The 21,453-nt window shown below is 39.8% G+C and overlaps 1 protein-coding gene across 3 annotated transcripts in view; it reads left to right on the top strand.

Moving 5' to 3' along the window:
• DIP2B (disco interacting protein 2 homolog B) overlaps positions 1–21,453 on the top strand; it is a 237,318-nt gene that overhangs the window by 174,900 nt on the left and 40,965 nt on the right. For all 3 annotated transcript variants that reach the window (XM_004453665.5, XM_004453664.4, XM_023587444.2), the window contains 9 exons: positions 3,650–3,743; positions 4,241–4,360; positions 5,571–5,685; positions 6,678–6,817; positions 7,460–7,596; positions 11,638–11,718; positions 14,496–14,623; positions 16,385–16,499; positions 19,697–19,898. In XM_004453665.5, the coding sequence (XP_004453722.1) occupies positions 3,650–3,743; positions 4,241–4,360; positions 5,571–5,685; positions 6,678–6,817; positions 7,460–7,596; positions 11,638–11,718; positions 14,496–14,623; positions 16,385–16,499; positions 19,697–19,898 (1,132 nt within the window). The remainder of the gene's footprint in view (positions 1–3,649; positions 3,744–4,240; positions 4,361–5,570; positions 5,686–6,677; positions 6,818–7,459; positions 7,597–11,637; positions 11,719–14,495; positions 14,624–16,384; positions 16,500–19,696; positions 19,899–21,453) is intronic.

Raw genomic sequence — 21,453 nt, 5'->3', positions numbered from 1 at the left:
TCAATGTTTTATACTGTTCAATTAGAGCATCTCTCATTGCTTGTTAGAAATTTAAGCCTCCAAAGATCAGTAATATTGTCCAGAGGGATTTGGTTTCACAATGTAAATGTTGATTTTTTAAAAAAAGAGAATGTTATTCTTTGTCATGTGTTTGGGCATATCCCTCACACAATTTTACATGGAAGAACTTAGGATCAAAAATTTTAAAAACAGGGAGTAGATGTGGCTCAGGCAGTTGAGCACCCACCTCCCATATGGGAGGTCCTGGGTTCAGTTCCCGGTGTCTCCTAAAAAAGAAAAGAGCAGACAGTGAGCGAAAACAATGACAAAGACAACGAGCAAAAACAATGAGCAAACAGTCGAGGGAGCAGGGAGCATGGGGAATTTTAAAAACATCTGCTATGAGGCTCAAAGCTTAAAAGTTTCTAGGAATGACTGTGTATTTACTTAGGGAAAAAAACAAAATATATTTCTGACTTTATTCTTTTTTGATGAAAGAATTACATAAATATATTTAGGGGAAGTGGACTTAGGCCAGTGGATAGGGCGTCCGCCTACCACATGGGAGGTCCGCGGTTCAAACCCTGGGCCTCCTTGACCCGTGTGGAGCTGGCCCATGCGCAGTGCTGATTCGCACAAGGAGTGCCCTGCCACGCAGGGGTGTCCCCACATAGGGGAACCCCATGTGCAAGGAATACGCCCCATAAGGAGAGCCACCCAGCGCAAAAGAAAGTGCAGCCTGCCCAGGAATGGCTCCGCACACACAGAGAGCTGACACAGCAAGATGACGCAACAAAAAGAAACAGATTCCAATGCCGCTGACAACAACAGAAGTGGACAAAAAGAACACACAGCAAATAGACACAGAGAACAGACAACTGGGGCGGGGAGGGGGGAAGGGGAGAGAAATAAATAAAAATAAATCTTCAAAAAATATATATATATATATATTTAGAACTTGGCAAAAGTGGTTAGTAACATCTAACTCTACCACTGGACAAAAATTGATTGAATGCCTGCCATGCGGAAGCTGCCCACAACGAGTAGGGTAACAAGGCCGTCTCCATGGTAGGGGAACAGATCGCAAGCTGTGGAAGTCAGAGAAAGGGAGTTCCTTCAGGCTCAGGGCTTCAAGGCAGTTTTTATTGGAAGATCTGACAGTTGAGTTGGACTTTGAAAAATGAGTACGAATTAGCCATACAAAGATATTTTGTGGGGATAGATGTAGAGAGAAGGGACATTTCAAATGGGAAAAGCTACCATGTGTAGTGTGGTGATGGGGAGGAGAGGGAGAAGGCATGCAGGATCCTGGAGCTGGAAAGGACCTTGCAGAGCATCTAGTCCAGCTTCCTTACATATTGCAGAAGTCTAAGAACGAATGGGATACAAAGCAAAAGAGGAGGGTCCCGTGTTACCCAGGATCCCTGTTTTTTAAAAGCCTCTTCCTTGAGTGTACCTACTCTCTAGCACTTTTCTGAAACCTATTTTCTTTTCTTTTTTCAGGGCTTTAAAAATAAAACTTTGCAAAGAGTTAGGGGGAAATCTCCTCACCATATTACAAAGGGTACAAGAATTAGTTATAAGACTAGCCTTTCCCTGAAATCAAAAGTTTGTTACCATAGCTAGAAAATTGGAGGGAGGAGAAGGTCCATAATGGTATGTCGGTTTCTCTGGGCCATTTTAGCAGTGAGTGAAATGGCTAGTCTGGATACCAAGGCTTAGTTACTGTCCTGGGCCAGGTCTCTTTGGGACAAGGGTCCCTTGGTATATTTGGTTTAGGTGGCAGGAGAGACACTAATTTGCATGATCCCTCAGTTCAAGCAGCATAACCTAATCAAACACCTGTTTTGTGTTGGGACAGGACCTCCTGTAGGGGACAGAGAAATTTTGATTTCTTGCTTTGTAATACCCAGTCCTGTTTAGTATGTGACAAGCATGGACGTGATGAAAGTACTCACTGGGTAGAAGGGAAATTTGGCAGTGTCCATTAAAATTTAAAACTCAAGGGAACAGATGTACCCCCAGTGACTGAGTACTTGCTTCCCATGCATGAGTTCCTGGGTTCAATCCCCAGTACTTCCTCTAAAAAAAAAAAAACTTTTTTTTAAACATATGTAACCTGTGATCCAGCAATATCACTTTTCTGCATATCCACCCTAGAGAAACACTTGCACTGGCATCCAGGGAAAGGAGTTCAATGATGTTCATTGCCTCATTGTTTTTAATAGCAAGAAATTGTCAACCACAGAGGAATGCCTAATTAATTGTGGCATAGACATTTAGTATTTGTTTCCTAGCTGCTAAAACAAATATCATTACAGTGGCTTAAGAACAGGAATTTATTGGCTCATGGTTTCAAAGTCTACAAGGCTTGCTTCCTCTTGGGGCCAATATCTTTCTGGCAGGCTGGCAATCTTCGGTGTTCCTTGGCTTTTTTCTGTCACGTGGTGGCATCTTCTCTTTCCTCCTCAGGTTCCATTGACTTCCAGCTTCTAGCTGGTTCTCTGTGGTTTTTCTTTCTGGGTCCAATTTCCTTTGCTATAAGAACTTGTGTCACATTGGATTGAGGCCACCCTCATTCAGTTTGGGCACACCTTAACATCTTCAAAGGTCCTGTTTACGAATGGGTTCATACCCACGGGACCAGAGTGTGGGACCTGAACGTGCCTTTTGTGTGGAACACATGATTCAGCCCCCATGAGTCAATGTTATGGAATACTGCCTAGCAATTCACAAAGAATTATATAGATTTCTATGTACTGGTATGCACAGATTTAGCTCTAAAACAATTTGTGAAGTTAAAAAAAGCAAAGCAAGTTGAAGAGATTTGTGTATGCTGTCTTTTATATTAAAAGTATTTTCTATCTCTGTGGGGACAAATATATATGTAACTGCAAAGAAAAAGAACTGGAAGGATATATACCAAATTTAAAACAGTGATTACCTCTGGAGAGGAAAGGAGGAACCAGGTTTGGGGATATCACAGGGACTTCAGCCTTATAACTCATGTTTCACATTTCTTTCTAAGAGTATGTATTTGATTTTTTTTTTTTTTATTGACTTTGTAATAATATTACATTAAAAATATATATATATGTGAGGTCCCATTCAACCCCACCCCCCCACCCCCCCTCTCCCCCCCCAACAACACTCGTTCCCATCATCATGACACATCCATTGGATTTGGTAAGTACATCTTTGGGCACCTCTGCACCTCATAGACAGTGGTCCACATCATGGCCCATACTCTCCTCCATTCCATCCAGTGGGCCCTGTGAGGATTTACAATGTCCGGTGATTACCTCTGAGGCACCATCCAGGGCAGCTCCATGTCCCAAAGACGCCTCCACCTCTCATCTCTTCCTGCCTTTCCCCATACCCATCGTCCACCATGTCCACTTTTCCCAATCCAATGCCACCTCTTCTATGTGGACATTGGATTGGTTGTGTCCATTGCACCTCTATGTCAAGAGGAGGCTCAGATTCCACATGGATGCTGGATGCAATCCTCCCATTTTCAGTTGTAATCACCTAAGAGTATGTATTTGAGTATGAATTGTATAATTATTAACAAAAATTCCAATTTAATTTTAAAAGGCTAAATATGTATTAGCTATTGATTACATTTTTGTCTTGCCTTGTTTTTCAGAATGTAATGAATAAGATGCATACAGTTAGTGTACCGTACTCTGTTATGAAGACTTGTCCTCTCTCTTGGGTCCAACGAGTTCATGCCCACAAAGGTAGTCATATGTAGCATTTCAGCTTGAATTATGTGACTTTGAATTAAGATTTCAGGGATTTTCAAATTGCCCTTCTAGAGACACATGTCTATGCCTTGATTGCATAACAAATTTTAAAGTGCAATTACTGTAGAATTAGTTATGTTTTATCTTTCATCTCACTTGATACCCTTTCTTAAGAATTGAAATTAATTCTCGTGAATGTGAGCCCCGAAGTAGATTTATTGCCTGCTCTGGTGTCCAGATTCCTTGGCTGGGACGCTGTGGCCTGCCTGGAGGCCTCAGGAACAAACAGTGGTGTGTCTCCTCGGGTGCCAGAACATGGTGACTTCCTACCTCTGAGCACCTGGCACAAAATCTTTGAAACCTTTTTTATTTTCTCTAAGTGAAAACCATGATCCCTAAATTAAGTAAAAATAGTTTTATTAGAACATATGAAATATGAACCAACTCTGGCATGTATGTGTGTGTTGACTTTATCCCTTCTGAATTTACAGCCAAAGTTGCTTTAGTAAAATGCAGAGACTTGCACTGGGCTATGATGGCACATCGGGACCAGAGAGATGTGAGCTTGAGCTCTCTCCGAATGTTAATTGTGACTGATGGAGCCAATCCTTGTGAGTATTTCTGGTTTGAGGGTCCTGGAATTATTCTTTCCTTTGTTCACGCTCCCCACCCTCCCCCACCCCCGCCTTTCTAAAAATCTTCTTTTAAGAGATATGGTTCATATACCATAAAATTCACCCATTTAAAGTACACAATTCAGTCATTTCTGTATGTTCACAGAGTTGTGCAGCCATCACCACAGTCTAAGTTTAGAGCACTTCATCAGCCCAAAAAGGAACCCCATGCCAATTAGAGGCCACGCCCCTTTTCTCTACTGTGCCTTAGCCCTGGGCAACCATTAATCCATTTTCTGTCTCTCTAGATTTGTCTATTCTGGACATTTCATAGAAATGGTATCAGTCTATTTTCCTTAGGCAAAGGCTTCTTTGCCTTAGCATGTTTCCGGGATTCATCCATGGTTTAGCATGTATCAGTAATTCATTCCTTTTTGTGGCCAAATAATATTCCACTGTATGGCTATACTTCAGTTTAATTGTCCATCCATCATTTGATAGGCCCGTAAGCTTTCAAAACCACCCTTCCTTGCCTCCTCATCTATACCCTTTTTCTATCATGTAACTGTGCATGTCCTTAGATTAAAGACTTGATGTAACCAAGTGTCTGGACTTTATGTAAGTTCTTCCTGGCAGCAAATAACAGGAGTTTGCAAAAGCTTTTAGAGATCAACTGTGGTACCTCCTTTTCCCCACAAGCACTAAAATCCTGAGCCTCCACACAGTAGACTCTGGTAAAGCATCAGATACTATGCTGGTTTGTCATAAGTAGATTTTTATCAGCAGGCATGGTTTAAAATACAGATATGCAGTTGACCTTAATAAAAAAAAAGTCAGAGAATATCACATAGAGTGTGGAGCTAAGCCAGTGTTGTATTGCACTGGCTGTAACAGTTCAGGAAGAGTTGCTCAATTATCATTATAAACCTGCTGCATGATATTGATTTGTTGGTTTGGTAGGAGCAGCCTTTTATTCCAAGTTGTACCTTAAGTCATTAACTTTTCATGGGCTAGGTAAGCATTAATTTGTCCTTAAAAATATATTCAGCCATCTCACAGGCACAGTAAAATATTTGTTTGGAATTAAAAATGCGCAATGAAAGTGCTCACGAGAAACAAATGTTTTTGGCTTTCTCCTCTGCCGGTTTCCTGAAATAATGAAAAATCACAATTTCAGCTTTAAAGTTAATAATTTCCAACTCCTTAGGGTCTGTGTCATCCTGTGATGCATTCCTGAGTCTGTTCCAAAGCCATGGACTGAAACCTGAGGCCATCTGTCCCTGCGCTACGTCTGCTGAAGCCATGACTGTAGCAATCCGCAGGTATTGTTCAGGATGTCAGATGCCCTTGATGCATGTTACAACTTTGATGAAATGTGCGATATTTGCCAGGCCGTGACTCAGGGGTGCAAACTAATTTTCTGCCTCAGAAACTTAAAAGTGAAAATTACTTTTAAAGTAGTTTGAAACATCTCATTTATTTTTCTCACTGTTTCCTAAATAGTAACTGGTAAACTAAACATTTTCTCTAATTATTCTTATCGGATTTTTAAAATTAGCTCTTTTTCTGTATTTTGCTCTTCAAAAATCCTTAGCATCTTAGACTAGATATAGGCTATTTTTAATTACAGCTTCAGTAAGGAAATCACATTTACAGTATACCCAAGACCAAGATATTCTTAACAAATGATTGAATTTTACTTTTCTCACCTGATTGAAAGTTGACCACACTTTGCACTTGTGAATTCAATTAACTTAGCATATTTTGGGAAGCGGATTTGGCTCAACTGATAGAGCATCTGCCTACCACATGGGAGGTCCAGGGTTCAAACCCAGGGCCTCCTGACCCGTGTGGTGAGCTGGCCCATGCACAGTGCTGATGTGCACAAGAAGTGCCGTGCCACGCAGGGTGTCCCCCGCATAGGGGAGCCCCACGCACAAGGAGTGTACTCCGTAAGGAGAGCCACCCTGTGCGAAAAAAGCGCAGCCTGCTCAGGAGTGGTGCCACACACACGGAGAGCTGACACAGCAAGATGATGCAACAAAAAGAGACACAGATTCCAGGTGTTGCTGACAAGACAAGTGGACACAGAAGAACATGCAGTGAAGGGACACAGAGAACAAACAACTGGGGTGGGGGGGGAAGGGGAGAGAAATAAATAAAAAATAAATCTTAAAAAAACATTTTTAGCAGAGGAAATAGTTCTTTGTGTGTGTGTGTGTCATGAACAGAGGAATTTGTTTTCCTATACATTCATATTCTTCTCCTGATATCATTTAATTTGCCAAACTTGATGCTTCTAATTTGTTTTCAGACCTGGAGTTCCAGGGGCCCCTTTGCCAGGAAGAGCTATTCTCTCAATGAATGGATTGAGCTATGGGGTAATACGGGTCAATACTGAAGATAAAAATTCAGCACTGACAGTCCAAGATGTGGGACATGTGATGCCTGGTGGTAAGTTCTGAGAACACCATTCAGTTTTTTCATAAAGATTCATCATCAGATAGTGGAGCCTGGTATAATAGAAGATCCAGAACCAGGAATCCTAAATATGCTTCATTTCTCAAAGCCTCTCTAACAGTTAACTGGTTATAATTTTGCTTATTTCTACCGGTATTGTATGATGTTACATGTGAACACTTCAGGGTCTTCATGGAAAGCTAGGTACTGAATGATACTGAAGTTATTTCATTTTTACTGTAATTGCCAAGCCATTGGGACTGGCAGAAAGCACACAGTTTCCATGAAGGTTTAAATTTGATTTACCTGGAGGCAAAACTGAATTAATCTAGCCTGTTTCTTTAAACCTTGCAGTTGTTTTTAATATGTCACTCTTTAAAGCTGTAGTCTGTCTTTGTTGTATGTTATACTAGCTGAATTACAAAAATTATTTATCTTTAGGGCTAAAAGATTCAGATTTCAAATATACCTATGTATAGTTTCAGGCCTATTTTTAATATTCCTGTTCAATATTCTTACTGAATACTACATGATAAATGTGAATACATGAAAATTCTCTGGGTTCAGAAGATGGAGCTGTTATTTGCAAAGATTTTTCAGAATCTCTGTCCCTTACCTGTATTTTCTGTGCACTAGGAATGATGTGCATTGTGAAACCAGATGGACCTCCCCAGCTCTGCAAAACAGATGAAATTGGAGAAATCTGTGTTAGCTCCAGAACAGGAGGCATGATGTACTTTGGGCTTACTGGTGTGACAAAAAATACTTTTGAGGTACGTGATATTGATACTTCACAGGGAGAATGCTTATAAGATCAGTGTGTCACCAAGGCTAATTGATGGGAAATAGCATAATGTAGTGATTGAAAGTGTGTTTTCTAGAGTTAGACTGCCACTCACTAGCTCATCTTAGGTGAGTTACTTGACCTCTTTGTGCCCCAATTTCCTCATCTGTAAAGTGGGGCTAATATGAGTTAATGTTTGTAATATGCTTAGAAATAGTGTCTGGGACACAGGAAGTGCTATTGTATAAGTGTCTGTTAAATATATTAAAGGTAAGAGATCTCACAAGTGAAATTCACTCAAGTGAATTTGCCAGGGTTTGAGCTTCTTAAGATTAAAAACTTAATTTTGAGAGTAGAACAAGAATTTTCAAAAGTAGACTCAAGTTAACTGAGGTCATAAAGACTGATACATAATAACCAGAATGCCAGGTTACTAATAAAAAATGTAAGCCTCATATCACGGTGGTCAGATTCATTCAGACACGTTATTTATTGAGCACCTTCTGTGCCTGGCACTATTGTAGATGATGGAATACGTCAGGAAACAAATCAAACCCCTCAAGAGCTTATATGCAAGTGGAACTGGCGCTTGGTAGCTGGGCTAACACGTTCTTTTCCTGCAGGCATTTCTGCATGGGAAGCCCAATTGAAATGAGAAGTTTGCTAATGCGCCTGGAAATCAGATAACTAATTTCTGCACTTCATAATGGAGATTAACCTGCCTCAGGGTATCTTTTAGGGACTAAAGAATTTTTTTATAGGCCATGTCTCCTTCACATTAGATAGTGGTTGTTTTAGTTTCCTGTCTGCCAAAACAAATACCATGCAATGGTTGGCTTAAGCAGTGAGAATCTACTGGCTCATGGTTTTGCGGTTAGAAGTCCAAAATCAAGGCATCCTCACGGTGCTGCTTTCTCCCTGAAGACTGGGGCTGCTGGGGCTGGCTGCAGCCGAGCCTTGGTCCTCGACTTTTCCATCCTCTGGTAGTGCACAGACAGGCCTCTCCTGGCTTTTCCTTTCTCTTCCGGGTTCTGCTGGCCTCCAGCTCCAGGCTGCTCTCTCTGACTTGCTATGACTTACTCTATGGCTTTCACTATAGAGCGTTCAGTAATAGGACTAAGACCCGTCCGGTTTCAGCCGGGCCACACCTTACCTAGAGCGCCCTCATCAAAAGGCCCTACTGACAAGAGTTCACACCCGCGGGAATGGATCGAGTTTAAGAACGTGTTTTTCTGGGATCCACAGCTCCAGACTGTCGCTGGGTTTTTAGGAGCACGGCCAGTTTTCAGTCTGAGCTTCCTTTTTCTACAGTGTAAACTAATGATTCTCAAGGGAACATCCATGCACCATCCCATTTAAAATCAATGCAGCCAATTATTTAATAATCGTTGTAACTCATGGGAAAGTGAATGGTGTGGGGGCTGGAAAAGGTTAAGAACTCCTAGACTGGGAAACGGACTTTGGCCCAGTGGTTAGGGCGTCCGTCTACCATATGGGAGGTCAGCGGTTCAAACCCCGGGCCTCCTTGACCCGTGTGGAGCTGGCCATGCGCAGTGCTGATGCGCGCAAGGAGTGCCGTGCCACGCAGGTGTGTCCCCCGCGTGGGGGAGCCCCACGCGCAAGGAGTGCGCCCGTGAGGAAAGCCGCCCAGCGTGAAAAGAAAGAGCAGCCTGCCCAGGAATGGCGCCGCCCACACTTCCCGTGCCGCTGACGACAACAGAAGTGGACAAAGAAACAAAAGCAGACAAAGAACCAAGACGCAACAAATAGACACCAAGAACAGACAACCAGGGGAGGGGGGGAAATTAAATAAATAAATAAATCTTAAAAAAAAAAAAAAAACGAACTCCTAGACTGACCGTCATCTTTGCGTTTATATAGTTTAGAATGGTAAAATATACTTTATTAAATGTCTCTCTATTATTATCACTATTACTACTGCATTCTTAGTCTGTCTTCACAAGATTGTGTCCAGATCACCTTGATGGAAGTGGATGTCCATAAACTTTCAAGCATATGTTTACTGCCAGTCTCTTGATTTACTTTCACAGGTGAAAATATCACCTGTTGTTTATATAGATTTCACTAATTTAAATCTCAGGGTTACCTATTTCCCTTATTTTTAAGTGCTTTCTAGTACTTGTAATGTGTTTCCAGTACCTGTAATTTTTCTTCATTGCATTGGCGTTCATAATACTCTTAAGACATTATTATATTGCCTTTGCTGTTAGGACAATTGTCTAACTGGAATTCTTGGCTTCACACCAAACTTCTAGGTCCAGACTGATAAAAAATTTTAACTCTCAAGTGCAATAGGAGAAAAACCCTAATCAAAAAAGCAGAAATTGCCTCCTTGGTTCTTCCTTCCTTTCCTTCCTTTCCTTCCCTCCCTTTTAATTTTTATTTATTTATTTTATTTTATTTTTTTGAGGTACCAGGGCCAAGGATTGAACCTGGGACCTTGTATGTGGGAAGCTGGCGCTCTTCCACTGAGCCACATCGGCTTCCAAGTGGCTTTTTCATTTGTTTGCTTGGTTTTTTTTGCTCTTAAGGAGGCACTGGAAGCAGGTGCTCAACCACTTGAGCCACATCTGCTTCCCTACCACCTAGGTTTTATAGGTTAAAGTTTCCAATGTTTTTCTTAGTATATGCTCATACTTAAACCCTGAGAGATTTTCCAACATGGTCGATATTTCACTCATCGACAAAACATCTCATAATGTATTTGTTCGGAAATTAAAAGTGTATTTTAAAAATAAGCTACTGGGAAAATTGTCAGAAATTTTTAAAAAAATAAGCTACTGGGGAAAAAACTTTCGTAACACTTATCAGAGCAAAGAGCTAATTTGCCATCACCATCACCCGTTAGCTATTCGATTTGAAGCAGATCAACCTCTCTTTGCCTCGTTGCTTTCTCATCTTTAAAATGGAAATTATAATATATGTTTTAGGGTTATCACAAGGATTAACTGTAAAGCACTTAGACCAATGCCTGGCATGTGATAAGCATTTAATACATGATAGCCCTTGTTATAATTTTTCCCCTGTGTAAAAAAGAAATATTAATGATTAAAGGGAAAAACCCAACCAAATAGAAAAACCAGAACACATCAATAGGCTACTCGCAAAAGAAATATAAATAACCAATAAACAAAGGAAAATAAATTCAGCTATAATTAATAAAGAAATGCAATTAAAATAATAGTGAGGTATCTTTTTCTTTTTGGTAAAGTTTGGAAAAATTGAAAACATATAGTATTAGCAACAGAAAAACAGGCATTCTAATATGGTATTGATGGAATGTAAATTGAGAGAACAAGTTTGTAGCATAGCCCATTAAAATTGAAATGGCTCATGGCTTTTGTACATAGGTACAAACATATGTACAGCAGTATTCATTAGAGTATAATAGTGAAAAACTAGAATGATTTCCAGTTATAAAAAGACTGGTTGCATTCTAATAGTTAACTAGTTCCTGAGTACTGGCTCTGGGCCAGGTACTGTGCTGATGTCTGTAAATCTGTTTACTTTCCCCTAATCTTTACCACAAGCCTCTGAGAGGCATTGTGAGCTGCATTTTTGTATCTGAAGAACCCGAGGCTCAGGGAGGTCCAGAAACTTGCTCAAAGTCCAGAAATTGAGTTTATGTCTGAGACTCCATGTCCTGTGCTATCCTGTCCCCCATGCAGTGGGTTAATTTCAGAGCTGTTGTACAAAATGAGCTACACTGGTTGCTACTTACTTGGAAAGGATATCCAAGATACTTTGTGTGAAAAAGCAAGTTGCAAAATAGTAGTATGATCCCTTTGATAAAAGAATTCTTAATATATTACTGTGTTTATCTAAAAGCCAAGAAAAATAAACAAAAAAAAACTATAAATGTTTATTATCTCTTAAGGGAGTGGGATTACTGAATTTTGTGTTTATGTAAGTTAAATGTTTTAACAAGCTCATATTATAAAAAATGATTTTAAAAATGAAATACATTTTTTAAGAAAAAATTAAGAAGTTTTTCTTCCTTTTGTCTTAGGTGATTCCAGTGAATTCTGTAGGCTCTCCTGTTGGGGACATGCCTTTCATCCGGTCAGGATTACTGGGGTTCGTAGGGCCAGTAAGTAATGCTTTCACATTTATTTTGGTATATCTGATACAAATATTTGGACTTTACTTCATAGAACACGAAAAATTCTGATTAAAAAGTTACAGGGTCACTTAATTTATATTTAGATCAGTTCCTATAAAAATGTGGTGAAATGAGTTGATGTTTGTTGCCACCATTAACCATGTTCATTTTCCATTTCAAACTACGACATTATTATTATTTTTAAAACTTTATTTGGGGAAACGACTGTGGCTTAAGCAATTGAGCTCCTGTTTACCGTATGGAGGACCCGGGTTTGATTCCTGGAACCTCCTGGAGAAAAAAAAAAAAAAAAAAGTTGTCCCAGACCTGCACAGTGAAATGACGCACCAGAAGGACGATGACACAACCAGATAGAAAAAAACAACCAATCTCTATTATCTTTTCATTTATTCTGGCTACCTTTTGTTGTTTTAAATTTGTAATTTAACATATTTTTATAATGAGAAGAATGCTGGAAAAATTACTTTCAATAGAAAGAAAAACCATAATGAGTTGTATACGAAGCATTTTCATATAATTATCAACAAAATAACATTGCTGATAGTAAATACTTGTAATGAAAACAGTTTATTATTCAGTGCATGGTTATTTATAAACACCGGGTTCACAAAGACGATTAGGACACACTAAGCCTGTTCATAAAGAGCTCTCAGCTTGATGAGCCGGCAAGGTAGGTGGACAGCCAGGTCATAGGGCTTGTACGACATATTGGGAAGGTGGGATTTTATTTTGTAAGTCTTAAGCAATCATTGATATAGGTAAGCCCATATCCCTCTCTCCATCTCTAATTAACTCCTGCCCTCTCTTTCTCCTCTTAACAGCTTAAATAATATAAGAAAAGGTCTAATTGTATTTTATTTCTTCCTGACCATTGACAGTACAGGAGCAAGAGCATACCCCTAGGAGAATCACTCTTCTAAAAATAGTAATCCACATAAACTCTCTTAACTTCTTCACTCAGCACCAAGAAAATTCTCGAAGACCCAGTTATTTTTAGCTCATCATGCTACTACCGTTTTGGTCCAGAGTAGAGCTCCGCCATCCCATCTGCATTCCAAGAAACAAGACAGAGGAAAGGGCACAGTCCCGCTACCCCTGAAACTGCCACGCAACACTTCCTCTTCTAGCTCATTGGTCAGAACTAGTCATATGGCCACACCTAGCTGCAAGGGAGGCTGAATGTGGTCTTTACTTTGAGCAGACTTGTGCCCAGCTGAAAATTCTATTAAAGAAAAGGAGAGTAGATATTGGGGAACCATCAGTGACTGACTCATTCTCTTTACTGACTTCTGCCATAAATAGTATTTTTCAGACTATGTTGGAAATGACTGTTTTCTGGGATGGATCAGTAGCTTCTGGAGAATAGAGTTTATTTTTACTTAACCTAGTGTATTAGGCAGCCAGAAGAGCTGATGATGCAAAGTACCAGAACTCTATTGGCTCTTATAAAGGGTATTTATTTGGGGTAGAAGCTTATAGTCACAAGACCCTTAGGAATCTAATTCAAGGTATTGTAAGAGGTATTTTCTCACCCAAAGTCATTTGCCACATGTTAAGCAAGATGGTGGGCCATGTATGCAGGGATCAGCCTTCCCTCTGTTCTCTTAAGGCTCCGTGGCCCCAGCTTCTTCCTATCTCAGCTGTAGGCTGGCATAAGACTCTCTCTCTCCCAGGGGCTCATTTCTTTCCTGACTCAGCTGTTCTGGTCTCTTCACAAGGTCAGCTGTAGACTCTCAGGCTTATCTCTCATCCTGGGGCTCTGCTGTGTCTGATGAACCGTCTCTCTTCCCCTGTGTATCTACTTCGTTTTACAGTCTGTTTTATCAGCCCATCAAGGAGACTGGTACTCAACACTGAGTCGCATTCTTAAGTAGTTGAATCAAAGCCCTAATCTTAACATAATTTAATCAGATGTCTGAACTGGATCTAATACAATCAAAAGGTTATCACAGCCAAAGGAACAAACCAGTTTACAAACATAATCTCTGTTTTTGGCATTCATAAATAATATAAACTGCCACACCTAGTCAGTATATGACACTACATTGTGCTAATAAATCAGTGAATGACATTCATATAGAGGTAACTACTAGATAATTGAAAACATGTAAAAGGTCCAAGAAACTTAGGAATTCTGAATGAATGGAAGAAGTTAATTTAATGCAAATGGGTTTGGAGAGATTTCTGACAAGCATTTATACAGTGATGTTTTTAGGGCTTTGACAGCGTGGTTTCTTGATGCTTTGTTATCTTACTTGAAAAGAGGCTCCTGCAGTGTTCCTTAGACTTTTCCTTAATATTTACCTTATTTCTAATCCAGCCAGATGGAAACAGCATTACTCTTTTTTTACATCTGAAACAGTCTTTCTTATATTAAAACTTTGAATTTTTTCCTAATTCCCATACTGAATGATTAACATTTTTCTCTTCTGCCTCCCTCCCCTGAATAGGTACAGAAATTGAACTTGATCTTGGTTGGGAGAATAAACTGTGCTTGTGTGAGATCCTTAGTTGCTTTCTTATAAAGTTCCTCCCTAAGAGTAAATTATAAATGAATTCCCTTATATACTTTCAGATCTCATGTTTATATGCTGCATCCTCATTTCAGAGTTGTTGAAATGAAACACTAGCTATCTTTGAATCCAAAAAATTTGATATTGTTTTCTTATATTTTTGATGAAATTTATTTCAAGGCAGGAAGTAAACTCTCCTACGTTGCTCAGTAAATCATTGTTACCTTTCAGGGTAGTTTGGTGTTCGTGGTTGGAAAGATGGACGGATTACTAATGGTTAGTGGTCGAAGACATAACGCTGATGACATCGTTGCCACTGGATTGGCTGTTGAATCAATAAAGACAGTTTATAGAGGAAGGTGAGTTGTACAGAGTTCAAATGCCAGTACTTGTAACGAGTTCTAAACATGTCTTTACAGGATGGTTTGAGTTGTGTTCTGAACACTCTTTCCAAGTCACTTTGAATATATATCTTTAAAAACCTGGTTCTTCCGCTGTAACTGAGAGGATTAAACCCCTAATTTGTAACTTATCCTATATTTCAGCTTTTAATTATTACGGTTGGTTGACTCCTACGGACTGAGAAAAATTCTAAAACATTTAACTATGTACATGCCTTCGCTGCAAAACCAGTACCATTCAGACTAATTGAAATAGATGCTATTCTGTAGGATTTTACAACTAAGAAATATTTCTCATTTCTAACTAAATTATACCATTCCAACACAAAATATTGACTTAGCACGTAAGTGCTAATTCCAAAGTCAATTAGATATCCATTTTTTCCTTGTATGTTAATTCCAGAAGAGATATCTGCTGTGTGTTTGAGTCATTAATGTCCTATTCAGGCATACAGTCATGGAGAAATATCCTCAGCAGCCATGGTGTCCCCTTAGTTTTTTAAAAGAAGAAAAACTAGTGAAGCCAAAAAAGAAACCAGTTCTTGAACTGTGGAGGTTTTTGTTGCTGCTGTTGTTTTTGTAAATTGTGTGGCTCTCTATGAGATGCAAACTCCATGGGAATTTAGATCATGTCTGTTTTTTATTCCAATTGTGTCCTCAGTCCTCAGCACTCTGCCTGGCATATGATGGGTATTCAGTGAAAACGTGTGGGAGGGAGGGAAACAGGCAAGTTGGCATGTTCAACACTCCTGTGGTTTCTTTCATAGTTTCCATTCAACAGATACCTACTAGGTGTCCCTATGCACCACTATTCTAGATGCTTAGGATGTGGCTGTGAACAGAACAGGCCAAGTCTTTTCTCTTGTGAAACTCACATTCTCAATGGGGAGAAACAGGCGGTGACCAGATAAATAGGGACGTAGATAACTGGTGAGATGGCGATGAGTGCTACATGGAAGAAAGCACGTCTAGGATGGGAGCGTGGCTTGCTACTTTATACAGGGTGGTCCAGGAATGCCTCCCTAGTAAGGGGATGTTCGAGCGGAGACCTCAGAACAAAATCCATCCTCCTTCCCTTGGCCAGCCAGGTTCTCCGAGATCCGTCCTTGCCTGCGTCTGACCTCTCCTTACGCTCTCTGCTCCACCACTTTGCTCCAGGCACACTGGCCTTCTTGCTGTTCCTCAAACCTGCCAAGCTCGTTCCTACCTCAGAACCTTTTCGCTTTCCGTTCCTTCTGCCCGGAAACCTCTTCCTCCAGATCTTCGCATGGCTCGCTTCCTCACTTCATTCAGGTCTCTGCTCCAGTGTCCGCTCCTCAGGGAGGCGCTCCCTAACCACCCTGCCTGAAAGAGTCTGCCACCTTGCACACCGCTCCACCCCCCTGGCCCTGCCTTAGTTTTACTCCCAGTGCATATTCCACCATGACATTATCGTATACTTACTTGTTTGTTCTGTCTCTCTAACTTGTAAATGCTCGACAAACACAGAGACTTTGACCTCTTTACTGCCTTGTCCCCAATATTCACGACTGGTGCTTAATGCATGATGTTTCAGTGAACGAGTCCTCATTTGGATGGTAATGATCATGGTATTTTCTAAACTACTAATTTCTGGGTAGTATGGTGGGGACACCCCCTCCCTTTAATTCCAGTTAAGCAGAGAAGTAGGACAAGTTGTGACTAGGAATAGTCCTGATGTGTTTGATCTGTCTCTCTTAGAATTGCTGTATTTTCTGTGTCTGTATTTTATGACGAGCGCATTGTGGTGGTTGCGGAACAAAGACCTGATGCTTCTGAGGAAGATAGTTTTCAGTGGATGAGCCGTGTACTGCAGGTGAGCATGCCTTGGGTTGTGTGAATGGGTGGGTTGACTTTGTTGCCAGAGGTAGCAGCAACTACTGCTCATCCTCTCCAATAATCTTAGCATTTTTATTTGATGGGCCAGTTATGCTATCTTATTTTTTTCTTGCCAGTCTTTGCTCAAATATTCTGGGCACTGTTGACAAATCAGATAATTAAATCTATTTCTACTTGCAGACCACATAGTGTTTTTCTGCTCTTGTTGCAAAGAATAATTAAATTGACTTACCTGAAGAAATTCTTCCACCTTTTTTATGCCTGAGTGTCTACTATCCATAAAAGTCTTAACTGTCCATCTGTGGGACGTCTTTAATAGTAATCAGTTCATTCATCAGCAGTTAACAGTCTTACTACATGCCAGCAAGTGGTGACTAGAGTGTAAAAGTGTAAGATGTTTTTTTTCTGAAGGTCCTTTACTGTGTAGTTGGAGGAGACTCTATAAAGGAGGAGGAGATCTGGGCACAGTATAGAGAATATGCTTCTATTGGTGAAACAGACTAAAACGATGAAAGAGCCTACTCTTCATTTAGAATCATGGTGATCTGACTTTGAATTCCAGCCCTTACCAGATATGTACCCTTAGACAAGTTACTTAGCCTCACTGAGTTTATTTCCTAACCTTTTCAGTGGGAATAAAATTTTCTATCTTACAGAGCTATTGGAAGGATTAAATGAGATAATTATTTGAAGTGTATAGTGCCTGCACTCAGTAAATGCTGATGGTAATTGTTATTAGCATCAAAAAGAACAGTCATAACCATAACCTCCAGTAAGGAGATGAGCGGCCCACTCTGCCTTAAATAGCATCCTCGTTCACTCTTTGTCCCCTCACTCTTATTTTTCTATTCAGTATTTATCACCATATAAGTATGTTTATATTTATTAATGGTTTTTTACATTCATTATAATATAAGCCTCACAGAGGCAAAGACTTTGTCACTTTTCTTTACTGATATCCCCAGAGCCTGATAACTATGCTAGTCCACAGTCATAGAAGGCTAAGTAAATACTTGTTAGCTAGATGGATGGTCCAAAGAAAGAAAGGCCATTGTCCCTGCCCTAACAACTTACCTGTCCTTGAAGGTGTTACAATGTCAGTAACTTCTCATCTTGGGACCTTGGGGTTTATAAACTGCCAGTAGTAGCAATGTTGTAGAAATAATACAGGCATGAGATGAGTGACAGGGCAAGATGACTGTTAAGGTTTCTTCCTATCCTGATGGTGTGTGGTTGTGTGGTATAAGCTATTTTTAATAGAAATTAGAGAAAAGAGAATCTATTAAGATACAGTAACCTTTGAATGATGGATAAGATTCTGACCTACAAAGAGAATATTTCTCTTACTGTTCATATTTTCAAACAGACAAAAAAAAAACAAACCCTGTTTATTTCATTCAGAATGGACTACTTTGGGTCATTGTGGTAGAATCTTGTGGTCAATCACATGACTTCCTATTACAAGAAACTGAGTATAGCTGAAATTCCCCAACGTATTTGTTTGCAACTGGTACTAATAGTTGACCAGCTAATTTTAAAAGGTGGTAGGGGAGTGCATGTAGCCCAGTGGTTGAACGCTTTCAGTATTAAATTTTGACACATGGAGCTGGAGTAGCTCAGATGGTCGAGCGCCTTCTTCCCAGGTACGAGGTCCTGGGTTCAATCCCCAGCATCTCCTAAAAACAAACAAACAAATTACATTTGGGGAGCAGATGGAGCTCATGGTTTGAGCGCCTGCTTCCCATGTACAAGGGCCTCGGTTAAAATCCCCAGTACCTCCTTAAAAAACAAACAACAACAGAAAACATAATCCTTGGGGAACAGATGTAGCTTAGTGATTGAGTACTTGCCTCCCACATACAAGGTCCTGGGTTCAATCCCCAGTACCTCCTAAAAGAAAAATGAACACAACACTTACAAATGTACATTTATTTTGTGGTCTTTTGATATAGAGTAGGCCCTTTTCTGTGAATATGAGTATACCAATTTGAGTTCCCAGTCCAGTTCTGTAGATTACATTCATATGCATTGTTTTATTTCTGGCTTCACTTCCTTTAAATTGGGACCATGATGGTAGGTATTTAAAAAGTGACTTAAAGGCATAATCCTTCCCTTCTTGAATCAATTTGTTCATACCTATCAAGAGTAGTTTTTAGGAACTCATCTTTAATGAGTCTTCCCAAATCATCACTCTCATTTTTTGCACTCCTATTTTATCAGTCGAGGTAATATTTAATAAAATTATGTAAACCCAATAACAAGAACAATTGGCATAAACAGGTGTAGAAACAAGTACGACTAACTCTTCTTCAGCATACCTGAGCACATCTTGTGGCCTTTGGCATCCAGTGTGCTCTGGTACTCACCCTGGTGGATGCTTTGTAGAGGGGAAGCGTGGTAACATGGTGAATCACTTAAGTGGTGGGACCATTTAGAGAGCTTCTTTTATATTCGTAACAAAAATACATTGCAGGGAAGCAGTTGTGGCTCTCCTGATAGAGCGTCCACCTACCGTCTAGGATGTCCAGGGTGGTACCCAAGGCCCCCTGACCCATGTGATGAGCTGTGCCATGCGCAGTGCTGATGCATGCAAGGAGTGCCCTGCCATGCAGGGGTATCCCCCGCGTAGGAGTGCCCCACGCAAAAAAAGCGCAGCCTGCCCAGGAGTGGCACCGCACACACAGAGAGCTGACGCAGCAGGATGACCCAACAAAAAAAAAGAGACACAGATTCCCAGTGCCACTGACAAGAATGCAAGCGGACACACAAGAACACACAGCGAATGGACACAGAGAGCAGACAGTGGGGGGGAAGAGGAGAGAAATAAAATCTAAAAATAAAAAAATTTTTCTTAAAATGCATTGTATTTGTTTAATTGGACTGTGTTGGACAGCTAAAAGATTAAAAGAACCAAAACAAATTTCTAAATGTTTGACATTATCACTTAAGATAGAAAATGTTGAAGTTTGCAGATTATATTTTACCACTCTTCTCTTAATCTCTCTGATATCTGAAAGGAAAGATTAGGTACATTTGCGTGTATGAGACCTACCAGATTCTTGACGTAGAATGGATAGAAAAAGGAAAATCCTAGAGTAAAATAATGGGTCATGTCAGGAGGATGTCAAGTCTAGTAAAATTAATCTCATAATATTTTTCTTTTTCTTTTTCTAGGCAATCGATAGCATTCACCAAGTGGGGGTTTATTGTCTTGCTCTGGTGCCTGCCAATACATTACCAAAAACTCCACTAGGCGGGATCCATATATCTCAGACAAAACAGCTCTTTCTGGAGGGATCTCTGCATCCTTGCAATATCCTTATGTGCCCTCATACATGTGTGACCAATTTACCAAAACCACGGCAAAAGCAACCAGGTAATATGCTGGCTTCCAAGGTAAAACATTAAAATCGTAGCTCTAAGAAGCTGAGTTCTGTTGATTCTTGATTCTTTCTCAAGAATTAGACTTTACAAAGGCTGAGAGCACAAGAAATAGCATCAGCTAACTGAAAGCAGGGAGGCTTGAGACCCTGCAGAATGGGCTTCTTTGAGTTTACGGCTACTTTCCTCTTGTGAGTAGTCTCAGTAGCATGCCTCCTTTTCCCCTGGCTGTGAGGTATGGGGTCAAATGAGCAGGATCCCACTTGAGGAACCAGAATAAAGCAAGTCCTGTGAGGGAAGGTTCTGGGAATAGTAAGAATAGTATTTAAGGAATGCTTACTAAATGCCAGGCACCAATGAAACACTTTACATATATGATCCTAAACCTTTACCCCTAACTGTGGAAAGTGAAGTTCTGAAAAGTTAAGTATCATGCCCAAAGACATTTAAGCTAGTTAGTAGTAGAGCGAAATCACACTAATTATGTCTCTAAAATCTACACTCTGAATCACTATGCTATACTGCCTTTTCTTTTGGTAATCTCTCATTCCCTTTTGCTTTTGGGGTCTAATTTGGACCTATCATGCCTCTAGTGAGCAAGATATTTAAACACAAAATTAACAGCATAAAATAAACAACATGCTTTCCATTTGCCATATTCCCATGAATTCAGGGGCCAAGTAAGTGTATGTGAATTGCTATATGGAAAAGAAAAAAGGGAATAATGTATAATTTTTGTGCAATTTCTGATTACAGGGCTAAGTGAGTAAGACATAGGATTAATTGATCAGTCAGATTAAAATATCTGTCAGATACAACATGGAACCACTAAGTTTTATTGTTGCTTTTTCATTTTAATTGAGAAGAATCATGAGAGACTCCTGGCTTCCTATATGCCTGCAAACACGTGAAAGCCACAATCTGTCCTTTACAGATCACTACCACCCACCACACACACACACACACACACACACACACACGCACACACACACCTCCAAATGTGTTAGAAAGAGGAGAGGAGATGAAAGTGAGAATACCAAAAGGGGAGTATGGCATTTAATTATATTTCTGTAAGAGCTTTTCCTTATTATGTAAATATAATAAAATATGGAGGCGGGCCCCTGACTTTTAGGGTTTTTAAAATCAGGATATTAAAATGCTAATACACTCTGCTGTAATTAGTAGTAGTAGTCTGGTGGCTTAAAATCATAACACAGTTGTTTATCTAGATGTAATTGTTGACTAACTCATTAATTTTATCTGAATATCACTGTGTATAGAGCTAAAATATATATAAGTTTTTACTAGTGGAAAAAATAATTTAGGGATTCTGATATTTGAAGGGACAGTCAAAATCAGTCAGTCTGTGTTACTAATCAAGAAATAAAAAGACATTTTACCTGCCTAAGCATATGACAGATATATAAAATCCTCTTACACCAAAGTCCTAAATTTCATTTGTCCTGTGAATAAAATCCTGGTTTAGGTAGCATTTAGTCTAGGATTCTTTTAACAAAACTTGCATATCATAGTAGATGCTTAAAAGAAAC

Source organism: Dasypus novemcinctus, chromosome 12, assembly GCF_030445035.2.
Source record: "Dasypus novemcinctus isolate mDasNov1 chromosome 12, mDasNov1.1.hap2, whole genome shotgun sequence".
Lineage (NCBI taxonomy): Eukaryota > Metazoa > Chordata > Mammalia > Cingulata > Dasypodidae > Dasypus > Dasypus novemcinctus.
The sequence above is the reverse complement of the archived record's forward strand: the minus strand, read 5'-3'. Positions and strand labels throughout refer to the sequence as shown.